This window comes from Cryptotermes secundus, unplaced genomic scaffold (genome assembly GCF_002891405.2).
Source record: "Cryptotermes secundus unplaced genomic scaffold, Csec_1.0 scaffold1064, whole genome shotgun sequence".
Lineage (NCBI taxonomy): Eukaryota > Metazoa > Arthropoda > Insecta > Blattodea > Kalotermitidae > Cryptotermes > Cryptotermes secundus.
This window is the reverse complement of record NW_019720585.1, coordinates 467,558-494,735: the sequence shown is the minus strand read 5'-3', so window position 1 is coordinate 494,735 and position 27,178 is coordinate 467,558. Positions and strand designations below refer to the sequence as shown.

General features: G+C 41.1%; 1 protein-coding gene across 1 annotated transcript; it reads left to right on the top strand.

Annotated features, from left to right (window-relative positions):
• The first annotated feature begins 7,200 nt into the window (after window positions 1-7,200).
• On the top strand, window positions 7,201-27,088 carry LOC111869998. Its single transcript, XM_023861922.2, has 4 exons — window positions 7,201-7,242; window positions 17,935-18,036; window positions 20,406-20,578; window positions 25,721-27,088. The coding sequence occupies exons 1-4, from the start codon at window positions 7,222-7,224 to the stop codon at window positions 25,974-25,976; spliced, it is 552 nt and encodes a 183-aa protein (XP_023717690.1). The 5' UTR covers window positions 7,201-7,221; the 3' UTR covers window positions 25,977-27,088.
• The last annotated feature ends 90 nt before the right edge of the window (window positions 27,089-27,178 follow it).

The window sequence follows — 27,178 nt, the reverse complement described above, 5'->3', positions numbered from 1 at the left end:
TGCATACTCGTATCCCTTTCCACTAAGATCAATTTTAATATTATTCTCCCACTTACGTCAAAACCTAGAAGCAATCTTTCATTTTCACGTTATTGGACTAAAATTTTTTTCATAAAATCTGGTCATTCTAAAACTTCATGAGTTAATGCCTATGAAATATCTTCGAAGTAGTGGCATGACAAATTTTTGGAACAACCTATTAAAATATATTCTTCTAGTTACGAAGCAATAAGGGCGCGCCATAGATCAAGCGGTTAGCCGCTGGCTTCCCACCGCGGTGGTCCGGGTTCGATTCTGGGTCTGGTCAATTAGGATTTGTGGTGGACAAAGTGGCGCTGGGCCAGGTTTTCCTCCAAATACTTCGGTTTCCCCTGCCAATCTTCATTCCACCAGTTTCTCCATCATCATAATCACCCGGGCAGTTACAATAGACCAATCAGTGGCCGCCGTGCCGTATGGATCCAACTGACCTCCACACCCCACTAAGCGAATTAAAAAAAATACGAAGCCACGAAGCATTTGCCCTTGAACCGTATAATGCCTCTTCGGCTCTATTCTATTATGACTGTGCGGGCCCTTTGTTAGATCTCTGCTTCTTTTTCAGTTTCTTAAGTTATACGAAGTCGGTAGGCCTCCTTGGACGGGGGATCAGACCGTCGTAAGACAGCCGCATACCCACACACAACATACACATACAATAAACGCACACAGACATTCATACCTCTGATGGTACTCGAAGTCAAGACCACAGTTTTTGATGGGGGAAGACAGTTCATGCATCAGACCGCGAGGTCACTCTGATCGGCATTATGTCACTTCACATCCTAATACTGTTTTGAAAATGTAAAGAACAGAGAAGAACAGAGATTGCATAATTTTGCGACCGGGACGACGAGGAGAATATTTGGACCGAAGCGATATTAAAACATAAAAAAGTAAAGTAAAGGTATCCCTATAACAGGCTGTGGAGACCCATAGGGTTGTGAGATGTTGAGGGTCCCACACTTTCTCTAGACAGTCAGCTCACAGATGGCTGTGAGTCTGTTAGCCTTAAGCGCCGGTCGCCCTTTAACCCAAGAAAACCTAGGAGGCTCAAAGTAATTATTTGCATTTCGGCAAATATTTAAGGGTAGGCTAATCAAGACAACAAAATGAGTTGGGAGGAACATGTAGCAGTAATATCGTCACTTGTAGGACTTTGCGCGTGACGTATAGACTGGTTTTGGGCTGGATGATTGGATTTATTGACACATTATATACACAACTCGTGACTACAGGCAATACAGCGTTATCGCTGGTCTACACACTTTGCAGTTTACCGATACACACGCACTAGGGATCTCACTCTACACTAGTCGTGTTCTGACAACGGATTTATAACAGTCTCATTATAACTTTAAATCAAACATGAAGCCTTCTTTTCATAGCCTACTTCCTTTCTTGCCATTATTCTGCAACTACCAATTCCGAAGACTACTCAATTAAATTCCTCTGCTCACTAGGTCATATCCTGGCTGGCTGGTGTCTCGAAACTCGACTAACTCTTCTGATCCGAACTCTTCTTTGTAACCACTTTGCACGGGCCAAACAGAAAACAGAGCCTCTCTGCTGTTGGGAAGGCAAGTTTACAGCGCTGTTACATAACAACGGAAGTTATTCGATTGTTGCTTGCGTATTGGTTGCCGCGGGATTTTGTTTACCTAGTCGTTGCCTAACAATGAATGCGTATTCTGACTTCACTATTCCGGCTTCCGGGGGCGTCATGTCACAATAAGTCTAGTTTTACACATCCTTTTTGTTGATTCAGTGTAGAAAGACACGGGCGTGGAACAAGCGCTATAAAACTGGATGCCATGAAGCTGTAAGAATGGGCACCAGTTCATTGCCTTCTCTGGGAAGTTACATGAAGCAACAGCCATTTTGGTATCAGGTAATATATGCACAACCATCCTCCAGCATAGCGAATAAAACAAAATATACCTGAGCCATGGTTTCTAACATCATAAACGGACACACGTAACTGTCTTGGTCAAGAAATTATAAAGGACCGCCCACTTCAGAAAACACTTCAGACCTTGTAATTTTCCACTCACATTGCAGGGTGCCCGAGGCAGAACCGATGAGAAGAGGAACCGCCAACACCCCGCGTCATCTCTCAGGTTCAAGGTGAGGAAGAACTGCGTGGATACAGGGTGCCTTCCGCGTTAAGGCAAGCTTATTACAGCCAATCTGCTGAATTAAAAAAATCAAGGAATTAAAACTTCTGTTTTATATGCACTGATGTTACAGTAAATGAACGGTACGAAGCATCTAAGTAACATCAGTGCATATTAAACACAATGGGACAATTAGATGGATCACACCAAAATGAACTTGTATAATGGTGCAAACTTTCGACACCATAAATCGTTAAGATAAAGCTACTCCTGTTCTTGCTCAAGCTCACTGGCCTCGTGATCTAAGGCATGAAGTATCTTCGCCCAGTCGAACACTGGGATCGTGGGTTCGAAACCGACTCAAGATATGGATATCTGCGTTTATTCTGTGTTTGTATTAGGTAAGCGGCCTTGCGACGGGTTGATCCCCCTTCTAAGAAGTCCTACCGTCTGAGATTAAGAAACTGAAGTGAAACAAAGCGTTTCAAGGATGTCATGCTCCAAGTTGGAGCAACATGAGTAGAAGAAGAAGAAGAAGAAGAGACTCCTGTTCTAATCAAGGATGAAGCCATTCCAACATATACCTGCTCTTAAATTAATTGTCATCTTTTGAAGGCACATGGAGGAATGGAGATTACATTGCTGCATAAGTTTTGGCTTACTGCACTGGGTAGGAACAAATGCACAACTGCAGGACCGTTTGGTTAAGAGATCCACTTTTCCACTGGATGCGACGTTGGGTGTACCCAAAAGTGGGCATGGATAAAGAGACGAAGAGGACATTTCTGCGTCTGCGCTGCATCTAGCTCTACAAGTGCAGCACTAAGACCAGTCACTCTCCAATATTCGTATCCCCACCAGACCAGCACAGCGCTAATGTGTTCAAGATACAAATACTGAAGCCTACAATACACTTTTATTTCGTAGTCTTTAAATAAAATGTATAATGAATATGTAATTAGGAAACCGTGTCTGTGTGTCTGCCACTCTGTCTTCTCATGTTCTTGCAAAATAAATACCCAAGACTATTCAAAATATTTCAAATAAATTTTGATCCGATGTCTCCACTAAACCTAATAGTGCCAAGTAATATAAAATTTATTTGTTAAACAAATGTAAATACAAGGACAACCCTTCTTCTTCAGAGGGTAGCGTCAATACATTCCCCTGTCTTTATGGATTCCCAATGTTCATTACCGTGTTCACAAGAGCCGATGACTGGTCCCTATTCTGACTCCCCCATGCAGCCCGAAACCTCATTTCTTATTTAAGATACATTTTAATATTACACTTCCACATACATTTGGATCTCCCAAATTGTCTTTGTGCATGCTCATCTCGTCCTTACCTGCTTCATCCCAGCCATTTGAACCTCATCGACTTTATCACCGTGGTGATATTTAGCATAGTGTAAGGTAAGATAAAGGTATCCCTGCAACAGGCCANGCTATCCCTGTAACAGGCCGTGGAAGCCCTTAGGGTTGTGAGACGTCCAGACTCCCATATTTTCTAGACAATCGGCTCACAGTTGGCAGTGAGGTTGTAAGCCTTACGCGCCGGCCGCCCTTTACCCACAGGAACATTCCTGGGACTCATTTCTGTTAGAAGGTGTAAAGAACTGGAGGAATGTAGCATCGAATGGAGAAGAATGGCGAGCAATCCTGAGGAAGGCCAGGGCTCACAAAGGGCTGTCGTGCCAGTGATGATGATGATGATGAATTCCTGTTAGAGGCTGAGTCGTCTCCAGGGCCATAGTGCGCTGGAAGGGTTAGGTCAATTGAAAATCCAATGACCTAATTGGGAATAGAACCCGCGACCTTCCGGCTTGTAGCATAGTGCCTCAACCAACTACGCTACCGCGTGCCCTTAGTATAGGGTACCATTTTGAGACTCATCATTATGCATTTTTCTCAGTTCTTCTTTTCGCTTCTCTTCTATGCAAGTGCTTTACTCAGTATTACTTTCTCAAAAATAATCAAAGTATACAGGACGTGACGTTCTCACAGCGCTGGTTATGAAGAGTTCTGCATTCTGGGATATAACGCCACGTACTTCTTGGAAAGTTAACCGACGTTTAAGCGGAAAACGTAGTCTCCATCTTCAGAGTCACTAACAAAATCGACTCTCTTAATTGCTGACATGATTACCTTATGCACAAAAAAGCCTGTACCATGTTCATGAGAGGGGTTACGCGGTAGCGTAGTTGGTTGAGGCACTATGCTACAAGCCGGAAGGCCGCTGGTTCAAGTCCCGATGAGGTCATTGGATTTTTTCAATTGCCCTAATCCTTCCAGCCGCACTATGGCCCTGGGGTCGACTCAGCCTCTAACAAAAATGAGTACCAGGAATATTCTTGGAATATTCTTGGGGGTAAAGGGCGGCCGGCGCGTAGGGCTGACAACCTTGCCGCCATCTATCAGCCGATTTTCTAGAAAATGTGGGAACCTTGACGTCTCACAACCCTATGGGTCTCGACGGCCTGTTGCAGAGACAGCTTTACTTACTTTTTACTTTACCTAGTTCATGATTCCCACTCCCATCTCCCCATGAAAATTGATTCCCACTCCCCTCTCCCCATAAAAATTGATTCCAACGTCCCTCTCCACATACAAATTGATTCCCACTCCCCTTTCCCCATAAAAATGTGCATGTATCTGCTGGTTTGGTGCCACACCTGTTAAGCTGTCCAGTGGTGAAGAGACTTCGTCCTTTGTGATAAAATATTGATAGTAGCTACGTCTAAAATATTATAAGAAAATAAACTACTAGATGCTCAAATTATAAAGCGTTAAAGACCCATATGAGCTCCTAACAATTTTGACTGTTGAGTTCCCTTACCTTATCGAAAATCTCGAATGGAAGAGTTGTATAACATTTTAAAAATTGACAAATAATAGCAGATTATACATAATATACAGATGACCTTGAAGACCACATCAGAAAACAATGAAAGAAAAATGGATAAGTTACAGCAAGCGATATCCCGAGTGAAGCGATAAGGTGCGGACTGTGCTAGCCCAGAGCAGGTGTCAAGGGGTAAATATAATGATTACAGCCACAAAACTCCAGCCGATAAACCTATGATGTTAACCTCATAAATTCCTTTGCAGTAATCAGGCGAAAGAAAATATGCACACAGAAATATGATTGAGAAGTCCCTTAAAATAACTCACCTTAGCCGAATAAGTCATTTAGGCAAGAAAAATACTGGTATTAAAAGAATCTGGAAGTTTTATTGGACGGCCGGACACATATAAGTATATTTCGCTTATTTACATTATGAATATGTAACACAGAAAATGTTAATATATTTATTATACTTGTAGCTGAAATTTAATGTGTGTCTTCGACTTTGGGGACTCCACCGCTTCGAAATTTGAAAGTTTTCAAACATTTCGGTGAGCCTTGTCCCTACTCTCTTCAGGGTTGAAAACTTTTGGAGAGGTTTTGACAGCTCTTATATTGGCCAAATTGTTGCAGGTGAAGCCGCCACTGGATGAAGGACAAGATTCTAGACAATAGGAAATGATCAAGTGTCTAATGAAGATAAGAAATGATCTGGACAAATCGTGGTACTTAGAAGAGGTGGGGGAAATGTTTCAGCGACTCCCTAATTACAATAAAATATGATGGAAGATATACCCACTGTCTCATCTTCCACAATTTTTCTTATTTTTCTTCTTCTCCCCAAATGGACTGAAAAGTGAAAGTTATTCAGTGGTGGGTTTGAGATGTTTACTGAATCTGCATCCGTCTTCACGGTTAGAACTACAGGAGTACTTTGCTGTTTCGATGGTTTCCTTTTGTTGCAGGACGATAGGTCCGGATGTTGGTCATTACCTCTGTTCTCTCGAAATTGATGCTGTGTTTCGTCTGTGCGGTGTGTTCCCTGGGTCCCCAGTCTGGTAACGCTGATGTGTTCTAAATCCTAGTGGACATATGATGATCAGTTTGGTTGATATATTTCTTGTTGCATTATCGGGGAATCTTGCAAACCCAACATTTTAGCCGTGTGTCCCTGGCGGACCTCTTGCGACCTACCATTTTGTTAAATGGTTAATGGATTGTATGAATGTTTTTTCTTCGACAGTTGGAGATGCGGTCAGTGGTGCGTGGTAGGTATGCTGTGTGGTCTTGCTTCTTGTTCTTGTTTGTGCAAATGTCCTTGGTTGCTCTGTTGATGTCCTGGAGAGAGTAGCCATTGGTCTGGCACACGAACCTGACATTTTCTAGTTCGGCGGCCTGGCTGGACCTGTCACAGATCACTTGTGCTGTCTCTATTGATGTAGTGATGACGGCTCTCTCTTGTGGGTGGTTTGAATTTACGAGCAGCCTGTGTGGGTGTGTTCTTCAGTGAGGAGTCCACGTGTCTCTTATCCAGAATATCAGAAAGAGTTGTCAAAATATTTACATGTTCTCGCCCACCTTATTTTTTTCTGTTGGCGCTAGAGCCACAATTTGGGCCTAGGCCTACCTCGATGAAATTCTCCGTTTCACTTCGGTTTACTAGATCTAAGACATTCGGTAGGATTCCTTGGGCGAGTGATCAGCTCGTTGCAAGGCATCTACCTGTACACAAACACAAAGACGTACGTACGCACGCGCGCGCGTGCACGCACACACCAAACATCCATGCCCTGAATGGGACTCCAACCCACAATCCCGGCTTCCGAGCTAGCGAAGACAGTGCATGCCTTAGACCGCTCGGCTACCGTCACCGGTCTGCCACCTTCTTACCCCAATATAATTTCTTATATTCTCTCTTACCCTCTGTATCTGTCTGTCTCTCTCTCTTTGGTCCCTTAAGTTGAACGGTTGGTTGTATACCCAAGAGACAAACATGCTTTTTCTGTTCTCTTGAATTTTATAAGCATTTAATCTGGGTGACCAGTTTCCAGGTTAAGAACATCGCCACTGTACCTTCCTAGTGGGACAGGCCCTTCTCGAAGCCCGCATCCAACCCATGTGGGAGGAGGGGCCCACGGTCTATATATATAACTATCGCCGCGCGAGCGACTTAACAAACAGTTCTCCTGCCGTAGCACAACATATTGTTGACGCCACCATGTCACATCTGTTCCTCCAGGTAACATTATTTACATATTTCTTCTTATTATTATTATTGTTCGAAGGATTAAGGATAGTACGTCAAGGCAATTAAATTTTCTTAGAAGTGCTCGACGTTTTCAGCATGAAATACAATTGGCCGTATAGAACGAACAACGAATGGCATGCATACTGTGTACTGGATGTATAGGATATGTGGAAATTTTCTCGATCAGCATAGAAACAAATAGTGATCAGTATTATTGGATCATATTTTGTGTGGCTGAGCTATAATTTGAAAATTTCTTCAAAACAAATTTATAACACATTGCATTAATAATTTATAGTGAAAAAGTAATCAAATATTTATAAATTATTATGTCTGTATATATTATAACAGCATCAAAGTATGTGCTTATTATTACATAACAAATGTGAATACGGGCAGATTGTGTTCCGGTCTATATAAATCTACTTACACGAAGTATGCAAGTTGAAAAAGAATGTCCGAAACTCTTGTCATGAGACGTGAACATTTAATACAACAGCGTAATTCAAATCAAGATTTTAATGTTTAATTCTATTTCGTCTTAAAAATCCATCCTGAGTAAAGTAGAAAATATAAACCGATTAATGTTTGACGTCAGTGGATGTGAAGATTATAAAATCACACCTGGTACAGTTTCCGTAAAATTATAAAAATCATAATTCACCAGCAGTAAAAAGATACTAATATTACAGATTAAAACTATTATTATATATATCCTACTGAAGTTAAAAATAAAAGAAATTATAATTCTCGTCGAAAAAGTTAAAGGGTTTTTAATTTCATTTGGCAAAATAAAGTAAATTTATTTCAATGTTAAATCGTATTTAATCATCCAATAAGACAAATTATTCCACAAATCATTTTGTCACAGACGAAATTTATTCCTAGCTTTAAATCATGAGGAATCTCTGACTTACATTAAAGCTGGTTAGTACAACGGTTAAGAGATTTTATATTTTAATCTGAGTAAGTTGAAATATTATTAGTGCTAATTATAGCTTAGCTGCCGAGTTCAAAACTAGGCTAGAAGATTGATCACATATTACATCAGGACAAGGTTTTATCTTTCTGTAACTCTACTTAATTACGATATAATTTTTAATTGGCCTCTATGAAACCTCTGCACTGCAAACAGAGTCGATGTAAAATAAGCAACCTTAGTGAACACTCCTATTTAGCCTGCAGTTATATTTGTTATTCATATTATTATTATCTCTTAAAATAATGAGTGTGTACAGTCTGAATTTTGTCAATTATTCAGATTTTGCGGGGGCACGCGGTAGCGTAGTTGGTTGAGGGGCTGTGCTACAAGCCGAAAGGTCGCGGGTTCAAGTTCCGATGAGGTCATTGGATTTTTTCAGTTTACCTAATCCTTCCAGCCACACTAGGCCCTGCGGTTTACTCAGCCTCTAACAGAAATGAGTACCAGGAATTAATTAAATAATTTTCCTGGAGAGCAAAGTGCTGCCGGCGCGTAAGGCTGACAACCTTACCGCCATCTTTGAGCCTTCATTCATTCATTCATCAGTAATCTGTCAGACGACAGGTCCACAGTCTTTTCCAAAACAGTTCCTCCACTTAATGCGATGCAGAGCTTTCTCCTTCAAATAAAAATTTCCTCTTCTGTCCCCAAGGTCATCCAGCATCTTCTTACGTCTTTTTCCTCGTCTTCTGGTCACTTGTATCCGCCCCTCTCTCGCATACATGGTATCTCTGATTTTGGAAAGAGACTATCCAGGAAGGCTCCTTTGAGCCTATTGTCTAGAAAACATGGGACCCTCAAAGTCTCACAACCATATGGGCCTTCACGGCCTGTTACAGGGATAGCTTTACTTACTTACTTACTTTTTACTTATTCAGATTTTGCGTGTGACTTAGAAGACGGTGTTCTGGATTGGATGATTGGATTTATTGACAACACACAACTCGAGGCTAGAGGCAATTACAGTGCTATAGATGATTTACACACTTTACAGTTCACAGTTGCACACACACGAACCGACACACACACACACTAGGGTTCTCAGCTTTCTTTAGTCGTATCCAGGAAACGGATTTATAACAGTTTCACTGTCACTTCAAATCAAACATGAAGTCTTCTTTTCACAGCCTAATTCCTTTCTTGTCACTATTCTACAACTGCCAGTTCAGAAGGCTCGACTCAGTTCAATTCCTCTGCTCCCAAGTTCATATCCCGGCAGGCTGGCCTCCCGAAACTCGCCTCTTCACTTCTCGACTACTGCTGTTCTCCACTGACGAACACTTCCTTATAACCACTTTGCACGGACCACGCAAAACGTACAGCCTCTATTGGTACGGAGGGGTGCTTACTGATCCGTTACCAGGCAATAGACGTCCTATTTTTGCGCGCGTTTGCTTGCACAGGAATGTGTTTACCGAGTCGTTGCCTAGCAATGGGTAGACACGTCACAGTATAAAGAGTACCACAGAGGAACAGGGAAAATTAACCGGGATAGCAGGCCACCAGCCAATATTCAAAGTGGTAACATCCAAGTACGAAGCACAAGTAGTAAGAAGTGCAACACAGCGCACAATTAATTTGAACTGAAGAGTATTTACAATGGCAAAGAAGAAGAGATAACAGGAAAGTGAACAAACTTCCATAATCAGAAGCTTCGACATTTGTTCTCTTCATAACATATTATTAGGATGAGATGGGCGGACATGTAGCACGCATGGGAAAGTTGGAAACTCAAACAATCTTACTGAGCGACCTAAAAGGTAAACACCACTTGCGAGGTCTAGACGTAGGTGGGAATATGATATTGAAATGGCTCCTAGAGAAATAGGCTGTGAGGATATTGGCTGGAGTAATACGGTAGTGCTGAGTAGCGGGCTCTTGTGAATAATAAAATCAAATTTCGAGTTTCGTAAACGGCAGGTAAATTCTTGACTAGCTGAGCAACTAACAGCTTTTAACAAGAACTCTGCTCTGCAGGGTTATTTATTATGAAAATAATTTGATTTAATTAAATATTCCAATATCACAGAGTTTCAATAAGGAAAGTTGAGTTGAAACAAAAATGAAAATATTGTCACGTGTATTAGTGACTATAGATTGGGTTTGGATTGGTGAATAGATTTGTTGACCACTTACAGGGTGTAACTACAAATAACTATAACAGTAATGCAGATTTTCAAACTACAAATCATTCCACACTAAGTCTTCTCAGTCTATTTCCACTAGCCTTTACTTGGTAACAGCTCTCTACAATGGCTATTCATCTCCAGTGTTTTCACTAGACGTTTCCTGGTAACGAATCTTCAACTTTCGTTGCCCGCTGGTTAACACTCCAAAACTGAACTGAACTAGAAGCCCTTATGACACAGTCTGAAACCTTTCTAGCCATTTCCTGCAGCTGCCAATTCCGTACACTCGACCACTCTCTTATAGCTACTTTGCACGGATCCCACGGAAAACACAGCCTCTACACGTATTTTTGACAAAATCTCTTTATCGGGTCGTTGTCCAGTAATAGGTATCCGATTCATTCGGGCGTTTGCTTGTTTGTTTGTTTGTTTGTTTGTGGTTAGCGAACCGTTGCCTAGGAATGGGCTCGGCGCGGACCACTTAAAATACACTTCTTCCAATACCTTTCTTGTTTTTGCTTGCGCGTATTCCGGGCGTTGCCTAGACATTGGTCTACATGTCAAAACATAGTAGCAAGGGAGGCTTGCTATATGACCTCTGATGTTTCTCATAGCTCTCTGGTTCCAGGGCGCATCTGTCGCAGGTACAAATATATTTCTACATAATTAATTACAATGGAAATGGACAAATACTATTCGAATCGTATTTCTTTAGATATTGCATATATAAATACACTTTGAAATAAAAGTAAAATGTAAAGTGAAGGTATCCCTGTAACTGGCAGTGGAGGCCCACAGGTTATGAGATGTTTAGTTTCCCACATTATCTAGACAATCGGCTCATAGATTGAGGTAAGGTTGTCAGCCTTACGCGCCGGCCGCCCTTTACCCCCCAGGAAGATTCCTGGAACTCATTTTTTTAGAGGCTGAGTCGACCCCAGGGCCATATTGCTGCTGGAAGGATTAGGTAAATTGAAAAAATCCACCTCATCGGGATTCAATCCCGCGACCTTCAGGCTTGTATCATAGTGCCTCAACCAACTACGCTACAGCATGAAGTAAATGTTATTAATTTCATTTCATGTAATAATATTTTGTATAATGAGCAATTTTTAAGAAAATCGATACATTTAGGTTTGAACTTAAGTTTAAAAGAGCCGAATCAGTCTCTATCGAATCGCTAAGACTCCCCTTTACTATTCCGGGGGTCCAAGCTTAAAGTCTCAGCCCGGAGACCCACTGTTCTGCCTGAGATTTCTCGTGATTTTGTGATATTCCTCTGCCTTTCCATGCAAATGGTGAAGTACCAACATACACCACGAACACTCCCTTCCATATCCTCGCCAATTCTTTATTCACTAATATCCTACCATCTGACATTTTATTTCGTGGTCCACTGACTGCCTTAAGAACATAAATATGGAACCAGAATTAGGTTTGACTGATAATGTTGAGTGTTTTCATGTAATACCAATTTTTATTAAAATTCTTTCAGTGCTTATGCTATGCCGTGTTCCTACACAGATTTCGACATCATATTATTGCGGTATGCAGAACAACACAGGGAGAGTGTAATATAAAATTGTTGTCGCACTTAATTAATTAACATGACATGGTGACATATGTGAGAGTAAAGAATGACCCCAAGCGCTACGAAAATTTTGATCTACATAAAGATAAGTGGTCAGAGGTATGCACAGGGCACTTCACAAATTCATCACATTTGTCCTATAAGTTTTATTGTGTTTAACACATACCGACATGAAGAAAGAAAAAATGTTCTTCTCTGTTTGTTTAACAATGTGCAGCTCCTTAGAATTAGAACGTCGGTTATTAGAGGAACAAATGTTTGTGACTTAGAGATACGAAATTTTTGTCCATGCTTTAAGAATTCTCCTACGGAAATTATTCTTGTTGCAAAAAAAAGTTTTTCAAAACTGGTACCAGTTTGAATTAATGGCCGGCATAGAGTCATTATTTTTATTACTGTTTTTAGTTAATTTCTCTTCGAAGTCGTGATGTGTTTTTGCAATTAACTGGGTAGCGTTATATATAACCCTCTTCTCGAAGTATGCATACATGAAGAGCTTACATATCCCACTATTTCCAAACCTGTTTAGTGCTGCTTTATAAGATTTTATCGTCAGTGAAGATTATTATCGTGAAATTAAATTTAATGAAGAGATCTACTCGTACTTTGAGAAGATAACTGACCCTCTACGAATCAAAGAATTCCCTTCTTTTATTAAACCCGAAAGTTCAATAAATGTTTCACTGAATGCTCCACTCTATTAAGATACATTTTCTTAATAACTTATGGTAAAATATTGTATTTACTTTATTTATCAATGATTATATTGTGCAGTTACTTATTTAAATACAAGATACCTCTTCGGAAGTCTTGGTCCAGATGGGAAGGTAATCTTCATTCATATGTTTTACATCTTCTTATGTGCATCAGTTTTTTTATTAAAAGTATAAAACTGCTGTGAAGATAATACTGGAGAATATTAAGAAAAAAATGGACATGACGAGGTGGACTGGGTTCAGCTGGCTCAAAAATTGCCATTACGAAAATAAACTTTCAGATTTCGTAAAATATGGACAATTTCTTGATCAGATGAAAGATTATCAGATCTCAAGAAGGACTCTGATTCATGATGCCTATTAATTTTATCTGATTTTAAAAATTCTCTCACCTAATCGAGGCTGATACCATTAAATTCTTATGCAGGTGAAGGGTGACGTCATTCGAGGGAGAGCTTCATTTGTGTTAATCATACAGTGCGTTCGAGAATAAAGTTACCCCACTGCAAGTGTTTGCATATCCGTTGTTCTGCAATGTCCGTTATGTTTCGGAGTAAATGGATGACATATTGAACATATTGTGACATGTAGACCCGTTGCTGGGCAACGACTTGGGAAACACATTCCCGCAACAACGAATGCGCAGGCAACAATACAACTTCCGTTGCTATACATCGCGCTGTAAATACAATAGAAAAAGAGGTGTTTTCTATGGAGTTCGCATATATCCATTGCTGGGCAACGGACGTGTTTTCAATAGGTCAGTCTCGGAACAATATAAGTATTCCAGTCGTAAATCAGAAATCAGTCTTAGAAGGAGAAGGAGAATGGAGCGAACCCTCGGCAGGCAAAGAAGATGGGTTCAAATGTTTCAAATATGGTCACATTATTCTCGGGCATCCTTCAAAATTATACAAAATTGTACTATATATAGTCGCAACCGTTCAGGGTGGGGGGGAGTATTTTTCAAAATTAGTCCCTTTGAAAGGTAGGAAATCATGAAAATCCTCATTCTGAAAAGAGGGACAGGTCCAATACTCGAAGTGTATGTCCAATGCAAAACAGGAATATATCCCAATCTTAGGATTCTCACTTCAGCGTCTCTGTACAGTTCCGTCCATAATTTTAATTCACACTTCGAGACCCTTCATCTCTTCGTAATACATATTTAACACTATATGTTTCGGCCCTAATTGTCATCGTCAGGTTTGTGAGACTGTAGATGAGTGCTGTGTTATTACCCTGCTGGATTTTGCATTCTACGAGTGAGGTAAAATGCTTATAACATTCTTATGGTGTCACATATTAAGGGTGTGACTATAGACTGTAGTATGAATTGGATGATTGGATTTATTGACCCTCTTGCACACATAGAACTCGGAACTATAGGCTATACAGAGCTGTTGCTTAACTCCGGACATTACATTTCGCCGTTACAAACACACACTAGTGTCCTCAGTCAGTTACAATATCCACTAGTCGTTTCTTGGTAACGGATTTTAACATAGGAACTATAACATTCTCACTGAGTCACACACTCCAATATCACTGTCCTACAGCATTCATGAAGACTATCTCTCACTGCTGAACTCAGCTTTCAACTGAACCCCTTCGATTTCGCCATCATCTGCCAACTGCCAACTCTGGAACTCTCAGTCCAGTTCTCCGCTGCAGCTGCCAACTCATGAGACCCTCTCAGTTCTTCTGACAACGACTTTTCAACTCCCAAGCTCATATCCTGGCAGGCTGGCGTGTCGAAACTCAACAGACTCAAACAATCTTATTTGTCCTTTTTATAGGTCCTCGGTACGGACCGCACTAAAACAGCTCTTCTACTGTTTCCTGTATTTGCCTCCACAGAAATGTGTATAGTGTATACTCAGTTGCTCCGTAGCAGCGGCTGTACACGCCACAACTCGTATCGTGAAAATCCCTCTATTTTTGCGTGCGAACATTGACTAGCAACGGCTATTTCTCTGGTTCTACAGTTCTTGCTCTGGGCAAATACGCCACAATAGGTTATTTTTTTATCGTGGCTACTCTTAGTTACAAATGTGTCTGTAATATATAAGAGGAATGTTGCCTCCTACGCCTCAATTTTGGTTCAGTTTTGATAACTCATACCACAATCTCTTTTCCACGGCTATACACGTGATTACACAAATCACCTATGAAAGGCTCTAGGCTATTTTATAGACTTCACGTCCTATTAGGATTTCTCTCTACTTAGTGCATTAGTATCGCCCACTTGGCCAGAAGACTGTAGGTTGCAGGCCATTTTATAACTTTAGCAAATTCGATAGATAAGCTGATGGGTATATATAGACATCTACACACCTGCGGATCTGGTGTGACACTAACCGGTTTTAATATATCTAACAAGATCTCCCTGTCTACACAGAGTGCCCGATATAAATCCCTGAATTTATGGTGCTATTTTAAATGAAATTACCGGATTAAGGCATTTTAAATTGACAGTACAAATATTGTTTTGAGTATTCTGATCACTTGATACATATATATATAGGTAGTACAGTTTCCAATGCAACATCACATATCATTGGTCGAATCACAACTTCGTCCAAATCTTCATGTAAATGCAACGACGTGATTCTGTCACACAGGACAATCACCAACCACGTGTAATAATTGTTATATTGTACTGTAATATTACACGTATGTAGCCGGTGTAAGTGTTTTTCCGAAAGTTTATTTAAAACAAATTCTTTCCTAGTTACTAAAGGGTTCTGACAATGGAGTATAATAGTAAGCCCCAAAATCCTATAATGCCAAGTTCTTTACTGTTAAAATTACTTCGTTTTTAAAATGAGTTTAATAAATTATGTAAAACTGTGTGCTGTGAGTTGTGATCTTCATCTTCTTATGTTAATTTTATCTTTAAGCGACGTATATTTCGTTGCTGGCATCTTGGTCACGTGCGTTCTGGTGGCCAGAATGTGTGGATATATCATTTATCATTTTATATATTTTAAAATATTCAAAATCATTTTGCGTATTCAATTATTTAAAAAGATTAAATTTGGGTTTTAAAACTTTCGGTTGTAGAGCTCTCACCAGGTATATAATATTTTTGTGTCTGAAATCGTTGCTAAGCAGTGACTTTGTTAAGAGCGGCAATTGATAGGTAACGTCCACAATACAGATAATAGCAACAATAAAACAACAGGGTTTTGCAACTCCTATTCTAAGTAACAGATCGTTGAACATGCCTATAATAATAGTGGTATTGTTGGAAACTTTGTTTTCTATTCGGCCCGTGCAAAGTGGTTATAAAGAAGAGTTCAGCTGAGAATCGGCAGTCGACCAAGATTTTCTGTGGTTTTCTTCGGTCTTAGAGCAAATGCTGAGTTGGTACCCAAATTCCACGTTGCACTGCATGCCTTAAATACAGCCCTCGCATTGGTAACATCAAAATTTCGCCCTAATATAGCCCTCCCAACATTAGCAAAAATTTTACTATAATGCATCCTTTCCAGCGTCATTAAAAGAATATAAGAACATTTTAAAAAATAAAAAAATCCGATTATATGCTCTACGTATACCAGAAGGACAAGCGGGCACTGCCTGGGAACCTTCAAAATCGGAGATATAGTTTCTTATCCCCCCTCCCCAATGTAGTATCGATCACTTCTCTTCTCTCTCTAAAAAAAAAAAAGAATCGACAGTCGAGCTCTACGAGGGAGGCTGAGAAGGTGGCCGAGTGTTACCCAGCGGGCAACGGCGTGACCACGGAAGCTGAAGAATCTCCACATTGTTAAACCTGCTACCAGAGAACGGCTAGTGGAGTGTAATAGACTGAGGACACTAGTCTGTGTGTGTCAATAAACTGTAAAATGTAGTTCCGAGAGATATATGCAAGTGGTCAATAAATCAAATTCACCAATCCATACCCAGCCTATAGTCACGCATTCCTAAATACGTGACAATAGTACAGTACAGTACAACAATTTACACAAAACATCTTATATACATGGTGATGGCGTTGTGTGACCGAAACATGACGTTAAATCTACATGAAAGCATGGACTATGAGGGGAAAATCTATTAAAGATTGTACTATATATACATTGACAATACTAAGACTCACGACGAGGATGGAAACTCAAAGAACTTCGTATCTTTCGAATTTGTGTTCGATTCCTTAAAATGGGTACCCTATTCTCTTCCAGACTCTTGAACTAGCCTAAATGCCACTTGAATTTTAATCGCTGGAGACCATTACAATGGGAAATATCACTACATAGAAAATACTGACTGAATTTCAGTTAATGTCGGATATATATTGCATGCCTTCCTTACCGTGCTGCCAAACTGTATTTAGAATAATCATTTTGTTCTGTACGACACATGGCAGAGATGAATTATACACAAAATTTTAGTCAGAAAACCTGACAGGAAGAAACAGCTTAGGGACTTATTTATTTGGAGGTAAGGTGGAGTTGTCTCCGTGCTTACCTAATTAAGCACTACGCCACGAAGGACTGTAGGAATGGATATAGATTCACGTTTTCTTGACCTGGGCATCAGTTTGAGGTGAGTGGTCAGTTCACGCTCCGGCCGCTTTTCCTCCGGAGAAATACCCCCCCCAGTACCCATTGAGTGGGAGGTTGGGTGAACCGCAGAGCCGGCCTGAACTACGTAGAGAAAAGAAATTTCTTGACCTACTGGGCCTCGAACTTCTACTCTTCAGTCGTCTAGTCCTTAGCCAGTTTATATACCGACTACACTATTGTGGCTCATTTTTTGGAAGATAATATTAAAATATATCTTAAAGAAACGGAGGTGAATTCTGCACTGTATTTATATGGCTTAGGATAGGGTTTAATGGCGGGCTATGGTGAATACGGTGATGGACACTGGGGATCCGTGTAAGGCGGAAAATTCCTTGATAAGCTGAGGGGCTATTACCTGTAAAATGGGACCACGCTTCATGGAGTTAATTAGTTAGTTCATCAATTTTGCAAGACAGCAACTATATTGAAAAACACCTGACATGTTATTAGCCTCTGCTCTGAAACAGCTTCTGTGCAATTTAGGTCTACGTGAATGCCACTGACACTGACCACTTCGTATGCCTAAATATTACGATTGAGGCATCCCGGGAAGTGACGCAGTGATTCACGTGATATTCTTATGGATTTTGAAACTTATGGATAATTGAATCAATTCTGTTATTTTTTTTGCAATATTTCTTTTGTTTCATTGGTTCCTATCATTTTTTAAAGTATTGTTCTCTTCTACCAGATGTCAGCAGTGTTGTTGGTGATATTACGTTCAGAGAGCGCGCCGTCAGTTGGCAGACTTTCCCAAGTTGAATGGGAGAGTTATCATGAACTGGAGCACCAAGTAAGGCTCTAATGTGGAATAAAATCTTAAATTTAAATTTATGTAACTTCCATTAGTAATTAAAACCATGAACTGGAGGGGTGTATGTATTTATGTCGTTCAATTACTTAACTAACTAAACAAATAACGAACAGCTTGGGACAGAGTATTTCTTATCTTGCTATTGTGCGTCTCGAAGTTACATCGTTCTTGTTATAATATGCCCTCCACCGGCCTAATCAGAATGTAGATCATTTTTTGAGAAGTTAATAGTCTCTCAGTTAGTAAAGCTTCAAGCCTTTTAGGGAACCAGTACGTTTCCTATCCCTTTTATGGGACAGAGCTTCTTGTTTCCACCCTTGGCCAGATTAATTCAGTCCTTTCTCTCGTTTAATACACATATTTTTAGTGCTATCGTCTCATTTAGATTTATTACTTCCAAATAGTCTATCCTTTTCTGATATTCGGACTAAATTCTATAAGCATTTACTGTCGGTCCGTGCATACTAGGTTTGGCACTGATTTCTTCCTCGTTAATTTCTTCTGTCTGTACAGCTCCGTCGGGCCGTGGCTTCAAATATTCAGTTTCATGACCATTTTAAAGACGGTAGGGCTCCTTGGATGAGAGATCAGCTCGTCTTACGGCCTCTACCTAAACACAGAATAACATACCAAGCATCATGCCTTGTGTACCATTCGAACCCACTATCCCGGCTTCCGATCGAGCGAAGACAGTTGATACCTTAGACAACGCGGCTACCGTGACCGGCTCCGCGTTGATTTAGGCATGCAAATCACGCATATAAAAAAAACTCCGTGGTTTTATTCCTCAAGCGAACTATTCCGACCGAGCGAACGCCGCTTGTCAGCGAAGTTAGTGCCAACTTTAGCGGATAGAGTGTGTCTGGCAGTCAGCACAACGAATCCCCACGGCCGTTAATTTCGGTTTTCTAGGCCGGAGCCGCTATATCCTTGAAATAACTCCTCAATTATCCTCACGATTCTGAGTGGACCCCTTTCCAGACCGACTACTTATCAGAAAATCTGGTTGCGCCGGGAATCGAACCCTGACTTCTGGATCTGTAGCCAGGAACTCTGACCATTAGACTACAGAGGCGGTCGAATCACACAAATGAAAAACATTATTATGACGTCCCTCAATAAATTAATATTTCCAAACCGCCTAACATTTCATTTTTCTTACGTACAAAGGTTTCCTCAGCATTCTTTTACCAGTCATTCTCTACGTATATTCTATGGTTAGGATGTGGAACGAAATTTCAAACCCATGACAATTGAGACTTCGATGTATTGCTGCGAATATTTTAATGTTTAACTTCTTAGATATTGGCCTGGATTGCATTCAGTTCTGGACTGAACAATTACAGGCATTCCTCGCGTAAAACATGCTTCTAATTTCTTGATGACTGAAGTTTTGATTGGCTACCGTCAGTCCCAAATATTTTACTTTACTCTACGTACTATCGAAAATGGTGGAGCTATACCTTCTCTCGCCGATGCATCTTCATGGCATAGTGTTTAATTAATTAAACGTAGGAATTAAATACAATGCCATGAAAACGCATCGGTAAGTGGAAGTATGCTATCAGCTGGAAGGTCGCGGGTCCGATTCCCGATGAGATAATTGCATTTTTTTTCTTTCAATTGACCTAATCCTTCCAGCCTCTCTATATTTCGGCGGTCGACTCAACCTCTAACATATAATGTAAATGAGTACTAGGAATCTTCCTGGGGATAAAGGGCTGCCGGTGCGTAAGGCTGACAACGTAGGCCGCGCCATACCTGAAGCGGTTAGTCGCTGGTTTCCAACTAGGGCAGCCCGGGTTGATCCCTGGTCTGGTCAAATGGGATTTGTGGTGGACAAAGTGGCGCTGGGGCGGGTTTTCTCCGAGTACTTCGCTTTCCCCTGCCAATTTTCATTCCACTAAATTCTCCATTATCATAATCACCCGGGGCAGACTACAATAGGATAATCAGTGGCCGCCGTGCCGAATGGAGCCAGTTGGACCCCACCCCCACTAAGCGATTTTTTTTAAAAGGCTGACGTCACCGCCATCTGTGAGCCGATTCTCTAGAAAATATGGCAACCTCGATGTCTCACAATCCTATGGGCCTCCACGGCCTGTTACTGGAATAGCTTTGCCTGTAACTTCATCGTTATTTACACTATGATTTGACACCCCTATAAAATACTCGTATTTCCATTAAACTGTTTCAATGTTTGTAACATTTTCCATTTAGAAGTAACAAGTAGCTTCTGGTACTGCAAACCTTCTTCTCTCGAGTCCTGTATGGCATTGTTACTGGTAGGTACACATAAGCAGTTCTGCAGTTTGCTGAGTCCTGACGCTGAGTTATCCTCTGTACAGGGTCCTGGAACATACACCTTTGGATACGACGTGGAAGATCCTGCCAACGGAAACACGCAGTTCCGGCAGGAGGAGCGCCTCCCCAACGGCACAGTGACCGGAAGTTACGGAGTAGTGGAGCCGGACGGAAACGTGAGAATAGTACGCTACATTGCCGACAGCATGGGCTACAGGTAGCTCCATCGAAATGATCTGAATTTGGTCAAAAAGACTGAGTTGATACTCAGTTCCCCATCCTCTCTGGCGCAATTTTCTTTCTGACAAATTTTTTAGGCTTCTGGCAAAAGGCAGGTCTGATCATGAAATATAGTCTTCTGTATAGTTGTTCACAGTTTAATGTGTGTCGCCCTCCCCGCACAAATTTCCATAATTTTCGTAGCTTAATTAAGCATGTTACCAGTAATTCAGTATATTATCAAGGTTTTAGTGAATATGGACTGGTTTTGGATTGATGACCGGATTTTCTGGACTTTTGGATACAGCCCGCGACTACACTTTTTTCCCCCCCTTGGTACTACAGCCCCAGTGGGCCTAGGCCTACCTCCATGAACTCCGTTCACTTCGGTTTTTCTAGATCTTACACATACTGTAGGACTCCTTGGGCGAGTGATCAGCTCGTCGCAAGGCCTCTACCTGTAGACAAACGCAGAAAAAACGCACACAAACATCCATGCCCTGAGTGGGATTCGACCCACGATCCCGGCTTCCGAGCGAGCGAAGACAGTGCATGCCTTAGACCGCTCGGCTACCGTGACCGGCTGCGACAACACTTTACAGCTTATTATTACACATACTCTAGTGTTCACAGTCACGTCTTCGTTGCTGTTGTTTGGTAGCGGCTTTAAACGGCGTACGTTTCCTTTTTTCTGGTTTCCCGATTTGTCCCAGGCCTCAGCTACCAGCTGCTAACAGCAACAGCTCATAACGACAGAACCGGAGCAGTCCTCCAATTCGTTAACTAACTAACTCACCAACCAACACAACTCAACTCACTGCAACAGCCAACTGGTCTTGTTTATAACATCTCGGCTTGGGCCTCGTAGAAAAAATCGTTTCTCTGTTGCAGTGCAATTGTTATGTTTGTGTCTGTTGGGGTGATCACGTGATCGCTACCGAACCATTGCCTAGCAACGATGGTTGCTGGCAAAGCCATTAGTTAGCAGCGGCAATTGTATAGTTTATTTCGCCGTCGTTGCCTAGCAACGGGTCTACAACCTACAATATGTAAAAAAAAAGGAAAATTTATCCCTGTATCAGGCCATGAAGGCCCCTAGTGTTGTGAGGGGTTGAGATTCCCACATTTTCTAGACAATCGGCTCACATATGGCGGTAAGATTGTCAGCCTTACGCACCGACCGCCTTTTACAGTCCAGGAACAATCCTGATACTCATTTCTGTTTGAGGCTTAGTCAACTCCAGGGCTATAGTGCAGCTGAAAGGATTAGGTAAATTGAAAAAAAAAAAACCAATCCGCACTCTAACCCGCGACCTTCCGGTTTGTAGCATAGTGCAATGAATAACTGGATGGTAGTGTATCATGAATGTTTAATTTAAGACACTAACGTGGCATTTGCTTGGGCAGGCTGAGAAAATCCAACAGAGTTTTCTGTAAGAATACGACAGGGCCGAAATTGGAACCAGGCAGTTTCCGGGTATAAGTCAGCAGCAATACTGTTTAGTGAAATTGGTGGGTGTCACATTGATTTCATTTCATAATAATTATCTTATGTAGTTGATATAAGTTTTGATAATATAAGTCCTACAGAAAACAAACCTTCTGATTATCTAAACGTTTGCAACAGTGGCAGATTCAATATAGCGGTATTAAGTTGGATATTGTCCATTTTCTAACGCATATTTTGAACGCGAGACCTTTCAGTTATTGAGCCTCCTCCCGTCTGTGGGCAAGTAATTATCGTTAGACTTATACTGACTGGCCTTTATAGATCATCTTTGACGGTTGGGATCGAAGCCGGGGTCTTACGAGTAGCAGGCTAATGATCTGACCTAAATTTGACTTCAATTAAAACACTAATCTCAATTATTCAATTTATTCCGAGAACAGGGAGCTGAGGAGAATATCTGGACCTACCGAGGAAGAAATAATACAAGGCTGAGAAAAACTGTGTGATGAGGATCTTCATAAATTTTACTCTTCACCAGACATAATTAGAATAATCAAATCAAGGAAGATGGGATTGGCATGGAATGTAGCAGGTATGGGAAAAGAGTCCATACAAGGATTTGGTAGGAAGACCTGAAGGAAAGATACTATTAGGAAGAACTAGGCGTAGGTGGGTGAAGGATATTAAGTTGGATCTTAGGGAAATAGGATGATGATGTTTGCTGTGTCCATCTGGCTCAGGACATAGATTAGTAGCGGGGTTCTGGGAACACGATAAAAAACCTTCCGGTTCCATAAAACACAGGAAGTTTTGAAATAATTAATCAAATGCTGGCTTCTCAAGAAAGACTTAGCTGCAGGGATTAGTCACGTTACCTTGCAAGTGCCGTCTTATCACCTAACCATATAACCAACTCTCTAGCAACAGGAAGCTTCCGAGTAAGGTGGGCTAGGTGTAATACTTTGTACCCGGCAGAAGTTAAATTCGAATTTCAGTTGGGACACCAGATATACTGGCTGAAGGTTTTCGTGGTTTCCCTCAATTCCTCAAAGCAAATTGTGGGATAGTACCTCGATTTTGTCACGTCCGCTTCCTTCCAGATCCATTCCAATCATTCAGTCGTCCCATCATCTGATTCTGTATAGTCTCTATACTGAAGAATACCAAGGGTCAACACAGCTAACAAGCCTACAAGAGTCCTCAAGTGGTCACAATCCAAAATCACTTACATTTTCATCTCACCCTCAAAAAAACAAAAACAAACTCTGTGGTTTTAGTCCCCAAGCGAGCGACCGCTACTTGTCGGTGAAGTTATTGCCAACTTTTGCTGGTAGATTTTGTCGCGTGGTCAGCGCAACGAATCCCCACGGCCGTCAATTTCAGTTTTCTAGACAGGAACCGCTATTTCCTTGAAACAGCTCCTCAACTATTCTCACGAGGCTGAGTGGACCCCTCACACAGGATCTTCAAGTAACATTGCGGTGTATAAACCCGTTGCTAAGATGTGACTCTTTAGACAAAGACCGTTTCTGGGCAAAGGCTAGGTAAATATGTTCCTGTTGCTAGGCGGCATTTTCTTAACAATACAATAATTTGAGGCAACACTAGATCTATGTTTTCTATGTGGTCCGTACCGAGATGTTATAAGCAAGGGGCAAAGTCAGTTGGGAGTTCTCCCCGTGTGAAGGAGGGATCGAATATCTCCACCGTGACCCTGCGAGTCGTAGGAGGCGACGAAAATGAAAGTCTCAAATCTGAGAGAGTAAAATATGGTCGCGAGTCTCCAGGGACTCTGATCCGAGAAAGACGGCACTGGCAAGGGCCAGCAGCATATACAAAAGACAGGCCCGTGCTCTCGTCTGAGAGGGTGCCCAACAAGAACGAGACCGTAAATGCCATACAGTAATAAACACCTAAACTTACTGACTGACTGACTGACTGACTGACCGTCACTCGTAATGTGACTTGGACTTGGGAGTTGGGAGTTCAGTTCTGTGAGGGAGGCTATGGAATGAAGACCTGAGAGCGTAAAGCTGAAGATAGCGTGAGTTGTAAAACCGTTAGCTGGTACTGTGTTAATTTGTTAATTGTGAAGATAAGCAATGGCACTGTAATTAGTTGTACTTACTAGTCGTGTGTGTAAGCAGTCAATAAATCCAATGTCCAATCCAAATGCCGCCTATAATCACCCTTATGCGTGACAATATATTTAACCATAATGTGACGTACGGGTTTGGAATTGAAAGACGTGATTGGCAAGCAGATATGAAAAAAATTCTGGTGATGATCAGGTGTTGCAGACAGACAGGTATATCAGCACACATATAATAAATGTTCTTCAATTTAACCGTACACATAAAACAGTCCTAGGGCCGTAAAAAAAGAAATTGGCAAATATCAGACTCAGACAAACGTCACCGAGGCATCATTACAGACATGGAGGTTGCTGCTTACGTTCTGCAATATCGTTTTGCGGGGGCGGGGATGTCCCGGAAACGTTTCACGTGACTGTGTAGAAAGCGAAATGCGAACATGTAACGCAGTTATTTCCATACGCCACGTGATTTCCACGCAATTATTTCTACTGCGCATTCCGCAGGGCTGCACATTTCTAGCAATTCTTCTCTCAGAGTGAAACTGGTCCAAGTAAATGGAAACACGTAATGTTAATTTGGTAATCTTCGCGATTTCTGTAGTGACTGAAGGAGACATTATTAAGGAAAACTATTTTGGTTCAATATATATTTAGTCACGTGTTTGGGTGACTGAGACGCGAGTTTGGATCGGTAATTGGATTTATTAGCAACCTACAAGTCTTAACTACAATAATTATAACACTATTGCTGATTTACATAAATTAGCATCACTCCACACTAATCTTCTCAGTCTATTTCCACTAGTCTTCAATATCCGTTTCCTGGCAACGGATTTATAGTGCAGGAACTATAAAAGTCTCACTAAATTACACACTCCAAATCCAACTGCATTATAACACACACAAAGTCTTCAAATCACACTTTAAGTTTCACATGTCTTTTACGAACTTCCTGTGAATGTCTCCTTCCGAGAACTCAGAACTCAGAAATCAGAACTGAAGCGCAGCGCCCTTTGTTAAGAAAATGCTTTTGCGCGGACCCCAACGAAAAGCAACCTCTACGGTTGAAACGCGTGTACCGAACCATTGCATAACAACGGTCATTGCGTGGACCCAATAGAAAACAGTCTATTGTTGAGTTTTGTTTACCGAGCCGTTGCTTAGCAACGCTTTGGCCATCCACCTAACAATTTTTATCAGGAGAAGGTAAATGTAAAAGTAAATTCGTCCCTGTGTTCAATTAATTAAGCACCACCCCACGAAAAAGCACGTGTGAGTGTTCTAGCCCCACCACTCTAGACATCAGCACTAGAAGGAGTTGAGTGGTCAGCTTCACTCTCCGAGAGCTTTAACCCCACGGAAAGAGCCCTCGGCACCTATTGGATAGGAGGTTTGGTGGGTGTCAGAGACAAAATTTCACACCCATACAGAACCACAGGCAAATTATAGTTTTGTATATTCTAATTTTTATGTTTTTGGACAGCAGACGAGAAGACAAAAGGTTCTGACCTGAATTGTAGCAAGCTTTACCTGAGTTCAATCGCGATTTCCTGTGATTTTTCGCAGTTTTAAGTGTATCAATCTTTTGTTAACAGGGTCACCATTGAAAACAGCAAGAAGCGTTATGGACGACACTCATCAGCTGGTGGCTTTGTGGGCAGTAACTCTGATGCCGAAGCTATTTATCCACGCCAAATTAACTCCATACCAATAAATCAAATATCAGGAAAACAACAAAATTTCGAATACAACAAATTTCAAAATTCAAAACTTTATTCTCCAGCAAATTCTCTATATTATTTTTACAAAAACAAGCTTAGTCCTTCAACTGAGTTAAATGTATTCAATTAATAAATTAGTTTCTTGTTACTTCACATATTAGAAGTTCTGCCATATTCGCAGCGATGTTCTAAATACTTGCTTACTTCACGGAGCAGTGTTCATCTTAAGAAGTGCTCAGTTTGTCAAGAAATTTCTCGGTGAACCGAAGGTTTATTATCATATTCGCAAAAGCCATCCAGTGGTCTCTGTCCTAATCCAGGTTCACCCACTTGATATTTTCATGATCTGTTTCCTTAAGACCAATTTTAGGGACCCCACTTCTAGAGTATTTTAGACTAAAATTTTGTATGCATTTACCATCTCTCTCATTTGTGCTACATAACCCGTTTATCTCATCCTTCTTGATATTCTTTCATTAGACTAAACGAACACAATCTAAACACGTTGAAGTTCATTTCATTGACAAAGAATCACATATATGTATCATTTTACAATGTATTTTTCAATGTCTATAATATTTACTACTCAAGATTATGAGTATATTGCCGAACATAATTAGACACTAATGAAAATGAAAGAATACATTAGTGCGTTTGTACCTAACCTGTTCACTTACACTCCAAAAACAGAGAGGTCATCAAATGCTGAACCTGAATGTGGGCTGAGAGTCGGTAAGGTATTCAAGTAATTGAGCCTGTTATAGCTTTCACATTAAAGACCACTCCCTTACGAAGCAATTGAGCTTGAAAACCTGGGTTTGTTAGTGAGCATCATCTCCCGAATAAACATCATAGGGAATCTGGGTTTGCTGTAACGGAGCAGGTACACCGCAATATTTCAGAGACCCCACAGTTATCACGCTTCCCTAATCAACGTTAGCTACGCCGCCTCTGAACAGACGATCGTGTTTGCTGTCAGTTCATTAGTTCGCAGTATGACCGTTAACGTGAGTGGAGGCAAGCACATCGTCGTATTGGGGCCGATAGTTCTGACGATAATGTCAACCACCGTGTATCTGGAATTCTCATTTGGAAAAAGGAAACAGTAACTAATAACATTTTATAGTCTTCTGTCTGTAGTAAGTAAACTTGAATTCGTTTTAAGGCACACATTTCTGAAGTGTCTGAGTGGCGCTTGTGGACATATATCGCTAAGCATTTACTTGAGAGCCGGTCACGGTAGCCGAGCGGTGTAAGGCATGTACGGTCTTCGCTCGCTCGGACGCCGGGATCGTGGGTTCGAATCCCACTTACGGCATGGATGTTTGTCTG

Bases quoted from the DNA above. Each gene is read 5' to 3' on its own strand.
- LOC111869998 (XM_023861922.2), top strand. From the start codon at position 7,222: ATGTCACATCTGTTCCTCCAG. The intron at 18,037-20,405 runs GTAAGGCTCTAA...TCCTCTGTACAG, and splicing joins ATCATGAACTGGAGCACCAA to GGTCCTGGAACATACACCTT. The intron at 20,579-25,720 runs GTAGCTCCATCG...TTTTGTTAACAG, and splicing joins GCCGACAGCATGGGCTACAG to GGTCACCATTGAAAACAGCA.